This window comes from Chenopodium album, chromosome 3, assembly GCF_948465745.1.
Source record: "Chenopodium album chromosome 3, dcCheAlbu1.1, whole genome shotgun sequence".
NCBI lineage: Eukaryota > Viridiplantae > Streptophyta > Magnoliopsida > Caryophyllales > Amaranthaceae > Chenopodium > Chenopodium album.
In genome coordinates, this window is record NC_137836.1 from 80,934,874 (window position 1) to 80,956,551 (window position 21,678).

The window sequence follows — 21,678 nt, forward strand, 5'->3', positions numbered from 1 at the left end:
ATATTGGTCTCATCGAAATCTTCAAGAAAATGTATTGAACAAGATAGTCAATAGTGTAAACCACATTAGCTCATTTGATTAAATGGATCATAATTTATCCAATAAAATAGGAAAAAAAAAAAAAATGAGCTTGGCATTGTCAAAAACTCAAAAGTAGCAACTTTATGTATCTTTTTCTTAAACACAAACTCAACCGATGCTAACTCTAAGGCCCTCTACTAGTCTACTGACTTTACTCCCACCCCTTCATGTTGCTCCCTCCTAGTTTCCTCTCTCTATGACCATCTTCCAGTATTGGCAAACCATGCTAGAAGTACAAACCACTATTTGCGATATCTGCAAGCAAACAATTTATAGCTGTATTTTAAGTAAAGCGATTTGTAAACAAACGAATTACAAAACTCCCAGTTTGGTTACACTATACAACATATTTTTTTATCATTACAAAATTTTGGTATTTTACACAAAATGATCATATGATACTATTTGCTCTTTGATGCAAGCAGAAGAATCAAGCATGATAAACAACACTATCTTAATATTAAGCACGCCTATACTCATCTCCACAATCACCAATCACTCTCAGCAGATCCTTCCCTCTGCTGGAAACATCTCGAATGCTGTCAACATCCTCCTCATCAAGTTCAAGAGAAAATACAGCATTAGCACCTTTAATATGCTCTGAAAGTCCAAGTCTGACACCGATCATGGAACCTGCTACAGCCGGCTGCAATTGATCCAATAATATTGCAACATTCAGCTTCCCCAAACCAATCTTAGGATACATAGATGAAGATAATAATTTTACCTGATCTAGTATGTATTTAACAGCAACAGTCGAAATGGGCACACCATGCTTCCTGGCTATTTTGTTCAGCACTTGAAGCAAGGTTTGGAAAAGACTCCATCCTCCCCATGCATCAACCATCTGCCATATAAACAGAAAAACAAAATGCACCCAAGTCAAAAACAAAAGAGTGGAATATGACACAACCCATGGCTGTCAGAAAAATAAGAACACTTCCAAAGAATAAGTTATGCATTCAATTGTTAATAACACCATCGGAAATTAAAAAAAATAATAATAAAAAGGTGAAAGGAATAATAGGAAAAAAAAATGCTACTTTTACTTGAATGATTAGATTGTAATGCTTCATCCAAATATATACAAGTAAAACCCCAGATTACTTCCAAATGTTTGATGATAATTTACCAAATCACTCCAAATTAAAGTATGTTTACTTTCTTTCATCTCAGGCAAGTGCATTATTCTCATTTCTAAAAAAAATTTGGAACACTGAAAATGAAGCAAGAACAAGATTGCACGAAGAAAATCCGTACCCTTTTGTACTTCTGCAAGGACGGAGTATTTAGTGAAGGACCAGCAAATGGAATGGCCAAATTAGTATCAAGGAACTTCTCAGATAAGAGACCACCCATAACTGTCCCATACCTGCGAAAACATAATTATATAAGAGCCTTGGATTATCATTAGCAATTTTACATTTATACACTACAATCACATGGACCTTTGGATCCAAATTGCTTGACAAACAAAGTAAGAATCTGTTTTCAAGGGGTAAAGGGTTAACGAAAAAAAAGGTGGGAGAATACGTTATGAGTTTAACTCCAGTTTGCTGACAAAGCTCTGCCATTTTCTGCTGAGGACGCATATCAATGATAGAATGTTGCACCTAGAGTAGTTCAAGCATTAATCATACTGAGTTGAAAACCCACACCTTATAATGGAGTTGCACATAAAAGAAGCTACATCAACAGATCTGAGTATCTGACTTACTTGGTTGCTCACAACAGGAATCTCATTTTCAAGAATTATACGCAACCTTTCCGTATCAAAATTTGTAAGAGCCACAGTCTTAATTTTTCCTGAAATTAGACATCTAATAATTCAAATCATTGAGACTTTTTAGGTTGCTAACATTGGTGGTAAACAAAGACCTAATGGAGGCTTACCTTCATCTTTCAGATCTGTAAGATGTTTCAATGCATCAAGATATCCAGAATTGGCATAATCCCACCTATATTTAAAGTGAAAAAGAGGTGTTCAGAAGATTGAAGTATCTAACTGCCAAGATTCAGGATAATGGCAAGAATTTATCTGAAAACACATACTCCATATGCAACAAAGCAATAAGACCAGAAATGTGTCTTAAATTTTACATGATTGAGCACAATTCTTAATCAACAATTTAAGGTACAGCTATGGCTGAATAAACACCTGAACCATGTTTCTCAAAAAAAAAAAAAAAATCAAATGTAATGCTTGGGATGATAGAGCATACCAATGCTTTCATAAATCACAATATATGCATTCAAACCCTTAAAGAAGCAGTATGGAAAAGGACAAAATCTGGAGCATCCTTACCAGTGGAATTGTAGCATGTCTAAGCAAGCAACATCCATTCTTTTTCTTGAAACATCAATGTTCCCCTCCACAAAACTCCTTGTCATCTTAACTGGTGACGGAACCCATTTCGTGAGACTACAAATGAAATCAGTCAAAAGCAACATTAAAGTAAAAACCATATGATACACCAACAAAATTACTCAACCAAATATCTGAGTTCCTCTTGAACTCAACAGTCAGAAGTTTACAAGCACGCTACCATTCTTAGTCTAAGTTTGCTTCATGATTTGAAGACAATAAACCAGCAAAAACGGGATTACTGCTAGTAGTCTGGAATTTCTAACTCACCCTCTGACCTTTTCTAAAACCTCAGGTGGGCGCTCACGACGGACTCGATTTATAAAGATTCCATAAAGATCTTCAGCAGGTCCATCTGAAACAAGTACAGGCGTTCAAACTGAATCTCCTATCATATTGATTCTAAAAAATTCTTCCTTGAGATAAAAAGCAGAGAAGTATGCTTCCTCTAATATAAAAAGAATACAGACAGTATTCAAGTAATGTGCATAATTGGAATTGCATATTAGGCATGCACAAGCAGTAATCACCAAGAAATAATTAGCTATACAACTATATTAATGCAGATTCAAGTTCTTATATGAATATATGATTTCTAATTAGGTGCAATGAAACAGAAAGATAAAGATATTCAGTTGCAAAAAAATGTTGCATTTGTTTCCCAACTATCATACTGCTTACATATATCAGCCATATCAAAAGTAGCAAGCCCTGCATCAGCATATCGAAGCATAGCATCAACCGCATTGTCCCTATCGATTTTCCCCCACCCGCCACTAGTTTGCCACATTCCATTAACGACACGACACATTTCCAAAGAATCATTCCCATTCTTAACTACAACACTACTCTTTTCACCGTCAGTTGCTACACATGAAATTGGCCTCAATTTAACAGCTCCAATACCATTTCTTGTCCTAGTTTTAGCTCTTACAGAAGTGAACACCAATCTGTAGCAAGAACAAGGTAGGATTTCTGTCATTTTTTGGGCCAGTTTAGTGTTTACTATACTAAAAATGGAGGAAAGTAAGAGCTGAATTTTGGTGTTTGTATCCTATCTTGTTACCGGTATCCCTCATTCAGTAGCCAACCGTTTATTTTTCAAAAATTTTCTGACTTTTATGCCCCTCTAAGTATTCACACATATACACAATTGGACATACTCTTTCAATTTAGGTGTCATTATAAAAAATGAAAAGGGTAGAGGTGGCAATTGGGTCGAACCGTGGGAGTTGATTTGTCTAGTCACTTTCAAATGTATCCCAACCAAGTTTGTTACAAAAATGTCGTTATTAGACATGTAACTACTGGGTCTGGTCAAATATAGCCTATATTGGTCACGCGAGTTTGGGTTTCCAATCAAGTATTTTAGGCCGTGTATTCGTATAATCGACTAATCGTACAACATAATGGCTATGCTATCAATAGTAAGGTACACCCGAGTGCCGGGTGCATCTACAAAGTATACAACTTGGGTACAATTTCCTGAAAAATTAATAAATCAAACAAAAAATAACACACGTAGCAAACGAACAATAAACGAAAATCTAAAATGAATGCATGTTAATTAGAAAAAGAGAGGATAGTTTTTGGGCAAGTGGTCTAAATAATGACCAGTAAAATTGAATGGCAAAAGCGAAATTAAAGCAGAAAAATGGGGGTAAAGAAGTTACAGTGATCAGCCATGTCAAAGGTGGAAAGGCCAGCATCAGTATAACGAAGCATAGCTTCAACGGCGTCGTTTCGGTCGATACGTCCCCAACCACCACTGGTCTGCCACATTCCGTTCAAAACTCGGCATATTTCCACCGAATCGTTACCGTTACTCACCTTGATAAGGCGCTTCTCCGTCGCCACCTCCGCCGTGGATTCGCACCGGACTGAGCTCCGGCCGAGTGACGGCGAGTTACGCCGAGTTGTGGTAGTGGTGAGTTTGATGGGTTTTAAAGGGTTTAGATGAACAAATGTCGACATGTTCTCTATTTTTCAGAGTAGAGTCGACAGTCGAGACTACAGACTAGTGAGGCGTGGCGTCACTGGTGTTATTGGAAGGATAAGGGAGTTAGTATAAATTGTTACAGGGTAGAAGCGGTGGTAGCGGGTAGCTTTTAGCAATCGAGTAGCGGATAGCTGTTAAAGTAATGAGTAGCGGGCAATCAGTAGTGGATAAAGGTTAGCTATTAAAGTAACGGTTTGATAGTATGAGTGTTTGGTTAAAGTAGCGGTTGCAATACTAAAATATATCAAAATTCATATAAATATAGTTTAAAAAGTAATAAAATTTGTCAAACGTCACACGCTACTTCTAAACGCTACTATTTTTAACGTTTAAGAAAAGTTACCTAAATACTACCTCTATCGCTAATCGCTACTAGAATCGTTACCTTGCCAAACATTCTCAAATTTTTTTAGTAGTGTTTTGACAGGTCAAAACACTAACCGCTACCTCAAACGCTATTACCGAACAAGGTCATACATTTGGATGTACGGTGCACTCAAGTTTGCTCATTTTGATAATTATTGTTCATTTCATCATCAAATGAGCAAACAAATACCCTTAGGTACACCGTGTACCCCAATGTATTAACAATCTCTTGCTAATATATGTATTCTCCTTATCTTCTTTTGTTTGTTCGGGGTAAAAATGATTTTTTTTTTTATTTTTACGAGTAGTAGGGAAAAATTGAGAAGAGAGAGTAAAATTCTGGTTTCTACAATTACTTTTGAGAAATTGAAATAAATTGATATGAATGATACAAGACAAAAGGAGTACTTCTAGATTGTCACCCCATTCATCACTTATGCACGAGTAATTGATTAAATAAATACATAAAAAAATGTTATATATTTCTCTCAAGGCTATTGGCCGAAACCTCCAAAAATTCTCAAAAAGCGTGGATATTAGCCTTTAATTTTGGAATTTTTTGACTTTTTTTCACCCGAATATAAAAATTGTTGAAATGATTACCATAGTCCTTGATACCCTCTGGGTCTCCAATTGGCTGGGTGGAACCATCCAATTTGCCTTTAAACGACCAATTTACCGATTTACAACTTGCACCGATTTCATTAACTTAAGCTTACTACGAACATTTATGACAACATATAATGATCATATATGGATCCAAACGGCATTATATGACCCCGAGATGTATCCCCTAAAATCTCAATGCTTTTCGACACCGGGCCTCGAAACATTCGAAATTTCTCAAAAGGCGTGGATATTAGCCTTCAATTTTGGAATTTTTTGACTTTTTTTCGCTCGGATACAAAAAATAGTCGAAATGTTTACCATGGTCCCAAATACCCTCCGGGACTCCGGGAGTCCAATTGGGTGGGTGGAACCGTCCAATTTGCCTTTAAACGATCAATTTACTGGTTTACAACTTACACCGATTTCATTAATTCAAGTCTACCACGAACATTTATGACAACAAATAATGATCATATATGGTTTCAAACGACATTATATGACCCCGAGATGTATTTTTTAGAATTTCAAGACTTTTCGACACCGAGCCCCGAAGACTCCAAAAATTCTCAAAAGGCGTGGATATATAGCCTTCAATTTTTGAATTTTTTTACTTTTTTTCTCCCGGAAATAAAAATTGCCGAAATTTTTAACATGGTCTCTAATATCCTCCGGGGGTCCAATTGGGTGGGTGGAACCATTCAATTTGTCTTTAAACGGTCAATTTACTGGTTTACAACTTGCGTCGATTTCATTAACTCAAGCCTACCACAAACATTTATGACAACATATAATGATCATATATGGTTCCAAACGGAATTATATGACCCCGAGATGTATCCCCTAAAATCTAAAGGTTTTTCGACACTGGGCCCCGAAACCTTCAAAGTTTCTCAAAAAACCAATTTTGGAATTTTTTTTAACTTTTTTTCACCTGGAAATAAAAATTGTCGAAATGTTTACCATAATCCCTAATACCCTCCGGGAGTGCAATTGGCTGGGTGGAACCGACCAATTTGCCTTTAAACGGCCAATTTACCGGTTTACAACTTGCACCGATTTCATCAACTCAAGTCTACAACGAACATTTATGACAACATATAATGATCATATATGGTTCCAACGACATTATATGACCCCGAGATGTATCCCCTAAAATCTTAAAACTTTTCGACACCGGGCCCCGAAACCTAAAAATATTATCAAAAAGCGTGGATATTAGCCTTCAATTAAGAATCTTTTAACTTATTTTTCGCTCAAATATAAAAACTGCCTAAATATTTACCATGTTCCTTAATATTCTCCAGTTGTCCAATTGGGTGGGTGAAACCATCAATTTGCCTCTTAACGGCCAATTAACCGGTTTACAACTTACACCGATTTCATTAACTCAAGCCTACAACGAACATCTATGACAACATATAATGATCATATATGGTTCCAAACGGCATTATATGACCCCCATATGCATTCCCTAAATTCTCAAGACTTTGCGACATCGGGCCCCAAAACCTCCAAAATTTCTCAAAAAGCGTGGACAATAGCCTTCAATTTTTGAAAATTTTGACTTTTTTTCGCCAGAAAATAAAAATTGCCGGAATGTTTACCATGGTCCCTAATACCCTCCGACAGTCTAATTGGGTGGGTGGAACCATCCAATTTGCCTTTAAATGGCCAATTTACCGGTTTATAATTTGCACTGATTTCATTAACTCAAACCTACAACGAACATTTATGACAACAAATAGTGATCATATATGGTTCCAAACGACATTATATGACCCCGAGATGTATTCCCTAGAATCTCAAACCTTTTCGATACCGGGCCCCGAAACCTCAAAATATTCTTAAAAAAGCGTGATATAGGCTTTAACTTTGGAATTTTTAGACTTTTTTTCGCCCGCAAATAATAATTGCAGAAATGTGTACCATGGTCCCTAATAACCTTCGGAAGTCAAATTGGGTGGGTGGAACCATCCAATTTGCCTTTAAACGGCCTATTTACCGATTTAAAACTTACACCGATTTCATTAACTCAAGCCTACCACGAACATTTATTACAACAAATAATGATCATGTATGGTTCCAAACGACATTAAATGACATTGAGATGTATCCCCTAGAATTTCAAGACTTTTCGACACCGGGCCCCAAATCCTCCAAAATTTCCCAAAAAGCGTGGATATTAGTCTTCAATTTTGAAATTTTTGACATTTTTTTCGCCCGGAAAAAAAATTGCCGAAATGTTTATCATGGTCCCTAATATCGTCTAGGTGTCATTGGGTGGGTGGAACCATCCAACTTGCCTTTAAACGACCAACTTACCGATTTACAACTTGCACCGATTTTATTAACTCAAGCCTAACACGAACATTTATGACAACAAATAATGATCATATATGTTCTAATGGACAATCTGTCCATTGATTAATAAAATTGGTACTAAACGTCTTTAAAAAAAAAAAAATAGTTCCAAACATCATTATATGACCCCGAGATGTATCCCCTAAAATTTCAAGACTTTTCGACACCGAGCTCTGAAACCCACAAAATTTCTCAAAAAGCGTGGATATTAGTCTTCAATTTTGGAGTTTTTTGACTTGTGTTCGCCTGAAAATTAAAATAGCCGAAATATTTACCATGGTCCCTAATACCCTCCGGGAGTATAATTGGGTTGGTGGAAACATCCAATTTGTCTTTAAACGATCAATTTAATTACTAGTTTACAACTTGCATCGATTTCATTAACTCAAGCCTACCACAAACATTTATGACAACATATAATGATCATATGTGGTTCCAAACGACATTATATGACCCCGAGATGTATTCCCTAAAATATTAATACTTTTCTACACCGGGCCCCGAAACCTCCAAAATTTCTCAAAAAGAAGTGGATATTAGCCTTCAATTTTGGAATTTTTTGACTTTTTTTCGCCCGGAAATAAAAATTGCCGAAATGTTTACCATGGTCCCTTATACTCTCCGGGAGTTCAATTAGGTGGGTGGAACCATTCAATTTGCCTTAAAACGACCAATTTACCGGTTTACAACTTGCAGCGATTACATTAATTCAAGCCTACCACGAACACTTATGACAACAAATAATGATCATATATGGTTCCAAACGGCATTATATGACCCTGAGATTTATCCCATAGAATTTCAAGACTTTTCGACACCAGGCTTCGAAACCTCCAAAATTTCTTAAAAAGCGTGGATATTAGCCTTTAACTTTGGAATTTTTTGACTTTTTTTCGCCCAGAAATAAAAATTGCCGAAATGTTTACCATGGTCCCTAATACCCTCCGGGAGTCCAATTGGGTGTGTCGAACCATTCAATTTGCTTTTAAACAGCCAATTTACTGGTTTACAACTTGCACCGATTTACCGGTTTACAACAACCATAATAATTAACTTTCACCGAACTCGACTTGATCCGAAATTGACTCAAAGCCGTTTTAACCCATCAAAACCCGAATTTAACCCGACTTGTTACTAACCTGACCTAGATTCAACCGACCCGTTCCTAAGTCGACTCGAATTTAACCCAACCTATTACAAACCCGACCCGAAATTAACCCGACTTGTTATTCACCTGAACCAAATTCAACCCGACTTGTTATTGACGCGACCGGAACCATACCTATTACTAACCCAACCCAAAAATTCAACCCGATCTGTTACTAACCCGACTCGAAATTAACACGGCTTGTTATTGACCCGACCTAAATTCAACCCAAATTGATCCTGACCCGATTTCAAATCACCTTAAATGCAATTTAGGCCCCGTTCTCCTCACCTTAAATTTGCTGAACTGAAATTAATTTTACTGAACAGAAATTATTTTTTCTGAACTTAAATTATTTTTATTGAACGTAAATTAATTTTACTGAAAAATTATATTATAATTCTTCTTTAATAAAACTGAATTTTGCTGAACTGAACTTATTTTTACTGAACTGAAATTATTTTTATTGAACTGAAATTAATTTTGCTGAACTGAACTTATTTTTACTGAACTGAAATTATTTTTACTGAACTGAACTTATTTTTACTGAAATAAAATTATTTTTACTTAATATTATTTTTGTAAGGTGAAGAGAACAGGGCCTTAGACCACCTTATTATTGTTGATCAAAGCATTTTGTCTTGGGAGACCAATCGGTCTAGGCCAGCAAAAGAAAGGAGCATCATCCTCAAATTTAAGAGTTAAATATAGTATATATTTGTTGTATGGTCAAAGGAGATAATTATCTTCCTAAATTATAGACTTTAGTTCCTTAGTATATTGCCATATATATTATAGTTAAAGGAAATAATTAGCTTGATAAAAATAATAATTATCTATTTATAGTTAGTTGAACCCGAATATGACCTGACTTGGAAATGACTCGACCTGATTGTAACCTGGAAATTATTGACTTGAACATAATCCGACTTGACTCCGAGAATGACCCGACTTGGAAATGACCCAACCTGATTATAACCCGCTAATTATTGACTTGAACCGAACCCGACTTGTACCCGAGAATGACCCGACTTGAAAATGACCCGACCTGATTATAATCTGCAAATTATTGAATTGAATCGAACCCGACTCAAAACCGAGAATAACCCGACCTGATTCTAACCCTCAAATTATTGACTTGAATCGAACCCGACTTAAACCCGAGAATTACCCTAACCCGTTTTAACCCGTGAAAACCCGAATTAAACCTAACCTATTGTTCACCTAACCCGAATGTAACCTGACCTTAACTCGACCCAAACCCGATAAGAAGTATGATCCGACGTGACCCGACTCAAGCATGACCCAACCCAAACCCGTTCCGCATAGGTTATGGAATTAATCTAAATCGATCCAACCAGAGTTGACCTGACCCAAACCCGACCTGTTTACCCGAATTGACAGCTTTAGCTATAGATATAAGAAGCTAAAAATAATTAAAAATCACAAATGAAAATATAACATTAATTATACTACTTTAATTTACGCGTGATTTTGTCATATATTACTAAATTAGTAAAGATATTAATATTAATTAAATGTTTGTTTTTAATCATAAGGGGTACATATATATAGCATCACCCTAAAGATAATTATACCGTTCTTATAGTATGTTAATGTTTTTTTTATGAAGAGTTTCATATGTTTCCCTTACGTACTGATTTATTATTATTATTATTATTATTATTATTATTATTATTTATATATTTTTTATAGTTTCTTTCTTATCTGATTTATTTTAATTTTTTTTTATCCCTCTCCTAATCACATAATTTGATCTTCATCATTTCATTCTTAATAAAAAAAATATATGATAATTTGAGAGTTGAATTTTGCATGTACGGAGTATAAAGTAGAGAGACACACATAATAATAAAATGGATAATTGCATTGTACTTGCATTTTTAATTGATTATTACGTCTAGTGATCTTCACGATAATATTATAGCTACATACAATCACTCTTTTTATATACGGACTAGTACATACAATGCAAACTTTGGCGAAATATAAATAAGAATATACAAGAACAAATACACGACCCTTCCAAGTACGTAATATCTTGGAATTTGGAGAAAGCTAACATCCTCTTTTACTTCTTTAGTTTGTTCTTGAGTCTGATAATCTTTCGCTCCATCTATATTAAAAAAATAATTTAATTATTGATTAAAACTATTACTCAAATTAGTTAGAAATTGAATTTATTTTCACTTGTACATTTTTAGTGCTCCGTACTTCGTATGACATACCTGAACAAATGTGTCCAATTTCTCCTTTGTATAAAAATATTCTGTCTGTATCCACTTCAATCCTTGAGATAAACTATGATGTTTTTAAAATAAAATCATTTACTATAATATACCAAATACGTCAAATAACTCGTTTAACATACATGCATGCATGATGTTTATATTATATACTCCGTAATAATTAAAAAATACTATATACTCCGTAGTAAATTAGATTAGATATATATTGATCAAATGATCGCAAATTGGACCTTTTATTTTAATTATGCACTACAAATAGTACAACAATGAATTAATTCAACTTATATACTAAATGAATGTTTTATTTATTGATTTACTTACCTTTCCTTATCCTTATCTTCACAAGTAAATTGAGCACAAGCAAGTCTTACATACTCCGCCCCAATCCTATAGTTTCATATAAAAATAAGAATTACAACGTTAATAAACAAACACACACACACACACAAAAAAAAAAAAAAAAAAAAAATTTAGTACGAACAAGAGTGAAAATTAATGCTTAATTTGCTAAATAAACATGCCTTAAGCTTTTCTCTTCCATGATTTGGGCATGTTCGGCTATTTTAGGAAAATCAACATTATTAGAGGCGCTGCACATAATTCATGTGTGACATGAAACAATTGATCATCAATAAAATCAGGGGACATACAATAAACGAATACTTAAATTTTGAAAGAGTGAAAATCATCTTTCTCATATCAAAAGAGAAATAACATTATTTACGTGAAATCTATTGCATCTGATAAGAGTGCTTCCATATCATTGTAATAAGTACAAATTTGCTCAACTATGATCTCTGACTCTAATTGTGCAACTTTCTCACAAAAATTGTTACTTAAAACGCCCTGCAAACGACAAAAACAACATACGACAATCATCCTTATTAGTTCCAAATAATAATAAAAAAAAGAACGTTATATATAACCACACGTGTATATATAGTAGATCTATTAAACATTAATTAGATTCAACACGATCGATATACTTAAACGTTTCTACCATGTGGCTACCTCTTTTAGCAATGACTTCAGATAGTCTTGAAGCAATTCTTGAACGATAGCCAAAGCCATACTAAATACCAGATTATTGGTGAAATTACAACTTATTAGCAATTTTGCAAATACATGAGATAGAGCCTAGAAAATATTTTTTGTGAGCATTATTGTAGAGATATGAATATGATTATATGACAACTAAAGAACATATACTGCATCAGATAACATCTTTTGATTACAAACATAAAATAGAATCAGAAATGCTCTGATCTTTAGAATGCTCTATAAAATTCATTTAAGGAAACATATATTAGTTTGATTTAGACTCCAAAATAAATGTGGAAGATCCAAAGTGATACTAAATTTATTTTCAGTTTGTCACAATGCGCTAAAATAATTATGATTATAAAGTTTATGGGCACACGTTAGAAATTCCCTTCACCTTTTTAATACTTTAACCACAATTTACCCCTAAAATCAGTGAAATATTGCTACTTTTCTCATTAAGTTAAGGAAGTAACAGTATATCTTGGCCAATGCAAGGAAAATGTTTCATTTCATATAAAAGTAAATTTAATGTGAGTTTCTTAGTTGTGTCAATCTCGACCCTTATGTTAAGAATTGAATACAATAAATAAGGATCCATCCTTATAAACTTGTGAACCATTTTTCTTTCTCCTCTCTTATTTCATCACTTATTTACGAAATCCATAGAATATAAGAAAATATAATAATTTTGAACCCGTACATACTTAAAATAGTGTATGCAACAAATAATTATATAATTACTTGGGATATCTTTAATGCGTTATACTGTAATTTTGATAAGGTCTAAAAAATCCAAATACGAAGCATATGACTATATGAGCAGGTTCACCTAATTACTGTTGACTTAGATACCAAAGAATTTGAGGCCTAATTTCAGGTCATGATCCAAACTATTACTTCGTACTATTTTTTGAATCTATTTTGAAAATTTTCTGCCTGCAACTAAAATTTAATTAAACCATGTAAAAGCTAATATTCAAGGTGCCTTACATTGCAACAATACTACTGACTTATTAAATTTTATTCAAGTATATAACATTGATTAATCACCATTAGTATATGTTATACAGATAATATAATGTGGAGAATTACCAGAAAATGAGTACAAAGTATAATTAACTAATTTTAGTATGACTTTGGCCTAACAAAATTTGGCCTGAATATCAGATAAACTCCTTAACTAAGTTGGTACACTCCCATTAGAGTGTTACTTCAACTCGAACAAGTGACAATGTTCATAGCAAGCTTATGTTATAAAAGGAAACATGGAGGAGAACATCCTTAAAACACACATCAAAACTAGAGTAATCAATCCAAGAAAATGAAGGGAGTAACATTGGTCATAGTAGTTGTCTTCATTCTTGCCTCGGCGTTTGCTGAGGCAGGTCTTTCTAAACACAAGCCTAAGAAAGTGAGGTGCAAAAACAAGTACTCCCCTTGTTATAAAAAAGATCTGTTTTGTCCTGCTTCGTGCCCTCGGACTTGCTCAGTTGATTGTAACAGTTGTCAGGCTGTCTGTGGACCTGTGCCACCACTTCCGCCTCCACCTCCTAAGGTACAGAAGCCTAAGAAAGTGGAATGCAAGGACAAGAAGTTCCCTTCTTGCCACAACAAGCCTCTTTTCTGTCCTGCTTCTTGTCCGCGTAGTTGTAGTGTTGATTGTGCAACCTGTCAGCCTGTTTGTCATGCTGTCAAATCACCATCACCGCCTTTGTCTAGCCCCAAGCGTGTTAGGTGTATGAACAAGAAGTATCCGGCGTGCTATTACAGGGAGTTCACTTGCCCTGCTGCATGCCCTCAGACCTGTCAGGTTGACAGTGTCACTTGCAGTCCTGTTTGCAGTAAGCTAGCTCATCTCATTTTCCTTACTGTCTAATTCTTCTTAAACTTACAGTAATACAGCATTGTCATTAGTACTTGCAAGTTCTGAATAAGAGTTGCAGGCTCTAAAAGCACGTTAATTAGAATCAAAACATCATGAATCACCTAAAACTTTCAATCAAATTAGTCCTTTGATTATAAATTAATCAGCTAACATCAATGTATGTAACAGACAGTAAATCGAGTCCTAGTACCAGTTCTACCTTTAATCATATACAAGTATACATTTTGTTATAAAAGCACCTATACAAATGTGCAGTGTCTAAACAAAGTTACTAAATTTTCGATTTGCATCAAATGCAGACTGCAACAAACCCGGAGCAGTGTGTGAGGATCCAAGATTCATCGGAGCAGATGGCATAACATTCTACTTCCACGGAAAGAAAGACCAAGATTTCTGCCTTGTTACAGACTCCAATCTCCACATCAACGCTCACTTCATAGGCAAGCGCGATTCCAACATGGGAAGGGACTTCACTTGGGTGCAGTCCTTAGGAATCCTGTTTGACAACCACAAACTCTACATAGGAGCTCAGAAAACTGCCACTTGGAACGATGTCCTAGACCGTCTCTCACTTTCCTACGACGACCACCCCATCACCCTACTAGAGACCGAGGGACCGAGGGTGCAAGCTGGAAATCCACAGCTGGTGGTGTGACCATCACAAGGTCTAAACCCTCAAACGCGGTAGAGGTAGAGGCAGAGGGCAAGTTCAAAATCAAGGCCGTGGTTGTCCCAATCACGAATAAGGATTCATTGATACACAAGTATGGGATAACCCCCCAAGAGGACTGTTTTGCACACCTTGACTTAAGCTTCAAGTTTAACTCCTTAAGTGATGAAGTAAATGGAGTGTTAGGCCAAACCTATGGAAGCAACTACACGAGTCGAGTTAAGATGGGAGTAGCTAATCCTGTCCTTGGAGGTGATAAGGAATTCCATTCCTCAAGCATGTTTGCTACTGATTGCGCCGTTGCACGGTTCAATGGTAATGGAGATGAGAACGAGGTTCATTCTTATCAAGGAATTGAGTTTGCTGATCTTAACTGTGCTTCTGGCATAAGTGGCAGCGGAGTCGTCTGCAAGCGTTGATAAAATTCAATTCTGAAACACTGATTTATTAATTAATTTCATTACAATATATATCAAAATGTTGTTTTATTGTGTGATTGTTTGTTGTATTAGATCATGTTATTTTCACTTGTAATTTCATTATCAATTGATGAACACCATTATCAAATAAAGCTACTTATATAAAATTTTAATTTTGTTACTTACTCTGTATGTTCTTAATTTCTTAGTAACAGCCTCTGAAGTCTGAAATGGTTCTAATGATGGACCGCCCCCATATATAGCCCCGGCCCCATATGACCATACCACAAGTCAGGTGGTTACCGCGGTTCAAGCCCCAGCCCAAGTGACCTTGAGAGGTTAAATGTCTAATAAGTAATAAGAATGCCTAATAAATAAATAGTTAAGCTATTTAATTACTTCAAATTACTTGGTGGTGAGTTTATTAAAAAAAAGAAGTACGAGTACTATGTATATGTTTTTTTTTTTTTTTTTGAAAAGAGTACTACGTTTATGTTTTCTCTAAGAATATGTATTTCTAAAGAATTTGTTTTCCACCTATATTTCTATAATGCTATGTACTATTTCACTTGCAAGAAATTTTTATTTTTTTTGTATTTTTGTGATTTCAGAATTTATATCCGTATCCGTTTCCATGCAAATTAATTAAGACCGTTAATTTTTTTAAACAAAAAGTCAAGCTAAGGCCTAAGGGTAACCTACTATGCTCAAATTTGTCCTTAACCTTAGCTTACAAGTCTACAACCATGCATACACTAATTAACGAAATTAAATATGACTTGTCATGTACGTTGAAATTAAACACTTCATAAACATTGTAAAACAACATGTATCATGTATGAAATATTTTCCCACTTGAACATAAACTGGATCGAAAGCCATGCATGGACGGCTTACTTCTTTTATAGTTTTATTTAGTTTATTTACGATTTAATTGATTCTCCCAATAATAGTTGACTTAGCTTGCAAATGTTTAAGGGTCTAGGCTTCATTATATTTCAAGCCATTGACTAAAACAATGGATTTTACTCACATTATTAGTTATTACGAGCTTCTAAATATGGGAGTAGAAATTGTTTTTCACATACATTAACAACTGTATATAAAAATATTTCACATTTTATGTTGTACTGATGGTATAATTGAAGTACTACCTTTCATTTTTGTAATTGCGTTTTGACTTTAGCATTATTTATACATTTTTCTTTGACTGTATTTTGTGATTTATATGTAATAAAAAAAAAAAAAAAAAAAAGTCATGCGAAATCTAGTCATATTTGCCGCGATATATATTTCTAACAATCATTTTTTTTTTTTTAATTTTTACTTAATCATCGGTATCCAAAGATATCAATGATTGAATTTGTGCATTATCAAACTGAATAAATTAAGAAATTTGTCAACTAAAAATGAAATAAATGGAGGAAGTATTTATGTACTAATAAATTGATCGTGTGCTGTAGAATAGGAGAGCCTATGAAAATTTGATTTGCTATCTAGAATATCTAAGAAAAATTTGGCAACTAATTAAGGCCACAGCTATGTCAGTTTAGTCCATCTTAAACTATGATTAACTAAAAACAAACTTAATATAAACTGAACTATATATTTCAATTCGTATATTGAGTCACATTATAGGTTAACCTATGGTACATGACATTCACATAACCTTGCAGTTGATGACTTTCATAATAAACACCATACACAATAATACGGTAATTAATTAACCGTATGTCTCTCACCTATAGTTCAATCTTCGTAACGTAAAATATAATCTAGCTATCAACACACTACTAGTATTAGTTTTATAGAATCTCTCCTCCTTAATTTGATGGGAGTACAAAAATCCCAAATGTAATAAGGTTCTCAAAAAATGTTGTAATTTCATGTACTCCGTATTTTTTTGTAAAAATTTTGTTATGATGCTTAAGTTTGCAGGACGAATACTCCAAAGTCAAAACATATTCAAACATTTTTAGCTTTTTACCGGAATTAATGATACCAAAACTTATTATGTATGACAGGATGAGTGAGTTTTCCAAATAGAAAAAAAAAATATTATGAGTAAAAAATAACTGAAAAATGATCAGCTTTGTTTCTATACGCAATACTATTATGTACAACTTCAGAAAACTAATTAAGATACAATTTAGTTTTAAAAAAAATGAAGCTGAAAGGAAGGCCCTCTCCATGTGAAAACTAGAGTAGAATACCATTAAAGGAACGCCATTTACAGAATATTACTTCTACTTAAAAACAACATTAAAAATTAAGATATGCATCTTATTAACTCCACTATAAAAGGAAACATACAAGCATTGGAATTCTCATTACCAAAACATTCATCTGTATCTTAAACACCTTCCCTTCTAATTATTTTCAATAATCAGTTACTAAAAACCTCCGCGAAAATGAAGCTTTCGCGGACTAGAGTGTTGGCTGTCATCCTCCTCCTTGTCTTGGCTGTGGCCGAGGCAGCAGCCGTTGATTACACTTCCCCTGGTGATACAACTACTACCAGTCCTTCCACTCCCACCAAGGAGCCTAAGGATTCCGATGTCTCATCCAAAGAACCTAAGGAGCCCAAAGATAAGGAACCTAAGGAGCCTAAAGATAAGGAACCAAAAGAGCCCAAAGATAAGGAACCTAAGGAGCCTAAAGATAAGGAACCAAAAGAGCCCAAAGATAAGGAACCTAAGGAACCCAAGGAGCCTAAAGATAAGGAACCCAAAGAGCCTAAGGAGCCCAAAGATAAGGAACCCAAGGAGCCTAAAGGGCCGGGAGGTACTCCACCTTATACCCCTCCATCACCACCCACGCCCACGCCCACCCCATCTCCACCAACACCCACTCCATCGCCACCAACACCTACCCCATCACCTCCAACACCTACCCCGTCACCTCCTACTCCCACCCCATCACCACCCACTCCCACCCCGTCACCACCAACACCTACCCCATCACCACCAACACCCACCCCTTCGCCACCCACTCCCACCCCATCACCACCAACACCTACCCCGTCACCACCCACTCCCACCCCATCCCCACCAACACCCACCCCATCGCCACCCACTCCCACCCCGTCACCACCCACTCCCACACCATCTCCACCCAAACCAACCCCGCCTTCATCCTCTAGTCCTAAGCAAGTAAGGTGCATGGACAGGTACTATTCATCTTGCTACTATAGGCAGTTTACTTGTCCAGCTGCATGTGCTGATACTTGCCAAGTTGATTGTGTTACTTGTAGTCCTGTTTGTGGTAAGTTTCAATCTTATACTCCTCTACTCAATTTATTATTCAATTCGTTGATCATATATTAATATACGAACTAGCTTTTAAAATTTGTACATTTTATTTTCAAAATTAAGCATTCCAAACCTGTCTAAAGATAATGTTCTACACCTAGTTGCATTTTAGTCCTAAGAAAAAAAATAAATTTTGAACATAACATGAACCAAAATTTAAGAGGTAATAATTCATCTAGATTTTGGCAAATAATATAAGGCTACATAACAACTTTATCATGTTTCAAAAAAAAAACATAACAACTTTATCAAAAAGTACGTCTATTCTAATAATTGGGATGATACACATACAGATTGCAACAAGCCAGGTGCAGTGTGCCAAGACCCAAGGTTCGTAGGAGCTGATGGAATTACCTTTTACTTCCACGGTAAGAAAGACCAAGACTTTTGTCTAGTCTCCGACTCTAACCTCCACATCAACGCTCATTTCATCGGAAAGCGAACCGCCAATATGGGAAGAGACTTCACCTGGGTCCAAGCCCTAGGTCTCCTCTTCAACAACCACAAGATCTACCTCGGTGCCCAAAAGACCGCCACATGGAACGATGCCATTGACCGTATCTCCCTCTCCTTTGACGGCCAACCCATTGACCTCCCAGAGGAGGAAGGTGCCAGCTGGCAATCACCAGCTGGCGATGTTTCCATCACCAGAGCTAGGGCTACAAACGCGGTAGTGATAGAGGCCGAAGGTAACTTCAAGATCAAGGCAGTAGTTGTCCCAATCACCGAAAAAGATTCCTTGATCCACAAGTATGGTGTAACCCAAGAAGATTGTTTAGCTCATCTTGACTTGAGCTTCAAGTTTAAGTCATTGAGTAGACAAGTCAACGGTGTTTTAGGTCAAACTTATGCGAGTAACTACGTGAGTAGGGTTAAGATGGGCGTTGCAATGCCGGTCCTAGGAGGCGAAAGGGAGTTCCATTCATCCTCTATTTTCGCTACCGATTGCGCCGTAGCTAGGTTCAATGGAAATGGGATTGAGAGCTCTGAGGAGAGTATTGAGTTTGCAGACCTTAACTGTGCTTCTGGTTTCAGTGGACGTGGTGTTGTTTGCAAGCGTTGATGCATGAATTAAACTAACTTATTATGAGTAGTATATAAGTTATTACTCATTTAATTATTATCTATTTCTACTTCTTTAATTATTTGATTACTAAGGAATCATCTTTAATTTGTATGTGGCATATTTATACTTTGAATTTGATTGTACAATAAAGAAAATTGTGAGTCTTGTAATGTGTAATTATGACCACTGTTTTATTATTAATAATGAATTGATCATTTTGTAATTCAGTTAATAGATGTTTTTCATTGTATGTTAGTTTAATAAATAAGTGAAAAAATTAAAAATGGAACATAATTAAAAATTTACGTATGAGGACGGAGGACCGATAATGATTCAAGTCATAGTAGTTTATATAAGAACAAACCTTCACTTTCTGTCCACCAACAAATTAAGCTTGATTCTTTACTCTTAGGCCCTGTTTGATTCACCTTAAAAAAATAATATTAAGTAAAAATAATTTCAGTTCAATAAAAATAAGTTCAGTTCAGTAAAATTAATTTCAGTTCAGTAAAAATAAGTTCAGTTCAGTAAAATTCAGTTTTCTTAAAGAAGAATTATAGAAGAAATTAAAATTAGTAAAAATAATTTCAGTTCAGTAAAAATAATTTAAGTTCAGTAAAAATAATTTCAGTTCTTAAGTCCAGTTCAGTAAAAATAAGTTCAGTTCAGTAAAAATAATTTCAGTTCAGCAAAATTAAGGTGAATCAAACAGGGCCTTACATTCGAAATTGAGTCGAATTTTAATTTACTGCCTCCGTTTTTATAAGTGTTATTCACTTCCATTTTACACGGTTTCCATTGGCTAATGCACTACTTCATCATTAATTTCTTTGATTATGCATTTATGCATTAGTAAAAATTATAGTACAATTTAAAGTTACTAGGTTAGTTGATAATTTTCAATAATTAATATTAAACAATCATTATAATTAGTTTTTTTATAAAGAAAAAAAATCTAAAAATATAGTTGACAAATTTTGATCAATATAAAAGGTTAGGAAAGATATATTAGATATAAAATGATGTAGATTATAATCAAAAGTATGTTAATAATAATTTTTATATATAAATAAATAAATATTTGAGTTAAAGATATGTTAAATCCTTTTTATTTTAAGTTACTATATTGTATAAGATTTTGAAGTTATTTTTTTATAATATGTTTTTTTTAAAATACAATTTTATACTACAAAAAAAAAAAAAAAAAAAAAAAAAAAAAAAAAAACTAAAGACACACCAGGAGATGACACGTGTCATTGCTGGTGTGTCTTTTAGTATATAGTTATTGATGATTGATTGATTTATTAAAAATTTATAATAATACGAATCTAATAAGATCAAACTTAATAATATGTTTCCTTATATATACACACATGATCAAATTTAATATGTGACTCAAAAAAGGGGTAGTATTAGCTTATTGCTATATAACTACATTTGTTCTAAATTTATTTAAATTTCTCTCCAATATTGTTTAAATTTCAACTGAAAAAAAAAATCGAGCATGTTCACAACCTTTTCAAGTCAATATTTATTATACTAAGTCTATGTCCAGTTTACCATCATTTTACTTATTTGATTTGATCTGATTATGAAACGATAAAATATGATCACAACTTCTTTTTTTCTAATTTGATGTTAAACGATCCATAAGTATTAAACCAACTCTAAACAAAATGAAATTTGGACACGATGACCTCTGATAGGGATCGCCCATGCTCCAAAGTTGGTTCCCAACTATCTATAATACTCGTAACACAGATTATGAGTTCGGTTTTCGGGTACCGCCCATGTGTTTAATATCCATACATGGTACTTGTATTTAATTGGTCATGTGATGATTGTTCATTTGGGCCTAAGTGATAGGCTGATGCCCACGTGGGTCGATGTCTACATGGGCTGTAAGCCTAATTGCAACTTTGTTACTTTCACCAAATATTACATTCGTTACATATTATTTGCAATTTTAAATGGTCACACATACTTTTAGGCTAGATGAGCTTGAGAGTTGAGAGTGCAAATAAAAAGATAAAATATGAATGTATGTGATGAGGAGAGAGATAAAAAGAAATGATAACTTAAAAA

The 21,678-nt window shown here is 34.6% G+C and overlaps 3 protein-coding genes and 1 pseudogene across 4 annotated transcripts; 2 read left to right on the forward strand and 2 right to left on the reverse strand.

Moving 5' to 3' along the window:
• Window positions 1-335: 335 nt before the first annotated feature.
• LOC145624453 (putative oxidoreductase At1g06690, chloroplastic) lies at window positions 336-4,535 on the reverse strand. Of its 2 annotated transcripts, none has more exons than XM_081677484.1 (9): window positions 4,120-4,535; window positions 2,717-2,801; window positions 2,387-2,503; window positions 1,975-2,039; window positions 1,799-1,887; window positions 1,615-1,694; window positions 1,342-1,453; window positions 809-928; window positions 336-727 (listed from the first exon to the last, which is right to left on the reverse strand). In XM_081677484.1, exons 1-9 carry the CDS (start codon window positions 4,418-4,420, stop codon window positions 542-544), a joined length of 1,155 nt encoding a protein of 384 aa, XP_081533610.1. In that variant the 5' UTR covers window positions 4,421-4,535; the 3' UTR covers window positions 336-541. The 2 variants fall into 2 exon arrangements, with proteins under 2 accessions (XP_081533610.1, XP_081533611.1); XM_081677485.1 differs by lacking the exon at window positions 4,120-4,535 and adding an exon at window positions 3,128-3,549.
• A 6,485-nt stretch (window positions 4,536-11,020) lies between these two features.
• On the reverse strand, window positions 11,021-12,269 carry LOC145625492 (histidine-containing phosphotransfer protein 1-like). The gene is made up of 6 exons (XM_081678517.1): window positions 12,210-12,269; window positions 11,923-12,044; window positions 11,720-11,788; window positions 11,520-11,585; window positions 11,178-11,250; window positions 11,021-11,065 (listed from the first exon to the last, which is right to left on the reverse strand). Exons 1-6 carry the CDS (start codon window positions 12,267-12,269, stop codon window positions 11,021-11,023), a joined length of 435 nt encoding a protein of 144 aa, XP_081534643.1.
• A 1,294-nt stretch (window positions 12,270-13,563) lies between these two features.
• LOC145625493 (uncharacterized) lies at window positions 13,564-15,286 on the forward strand (annotated as a pseudogene).
• Window positions 15,287-17,627: 2,341 nt separating this feature from the next.
• Window positions 17,628-19,719, forward strand: LOC145625494 (uncharacterized). The gene is made up of 2 exons (XM_081678518.1): window positions 17,628-18,480; window positions 18,821-19,719. Exons 1-2 carry the CDS (start codon window positions 17,628-17,630, stop codon window positions 19,588-19,590), a joined length of 1,623 nt encoding a protein of 540 aa, XP_081534644.1. The 3' UTR covers window positions 19,591-19,719.
• The last annotated feature ends 1,959 nt before the right edge of the window (window positions 19,720-21,678 follow it).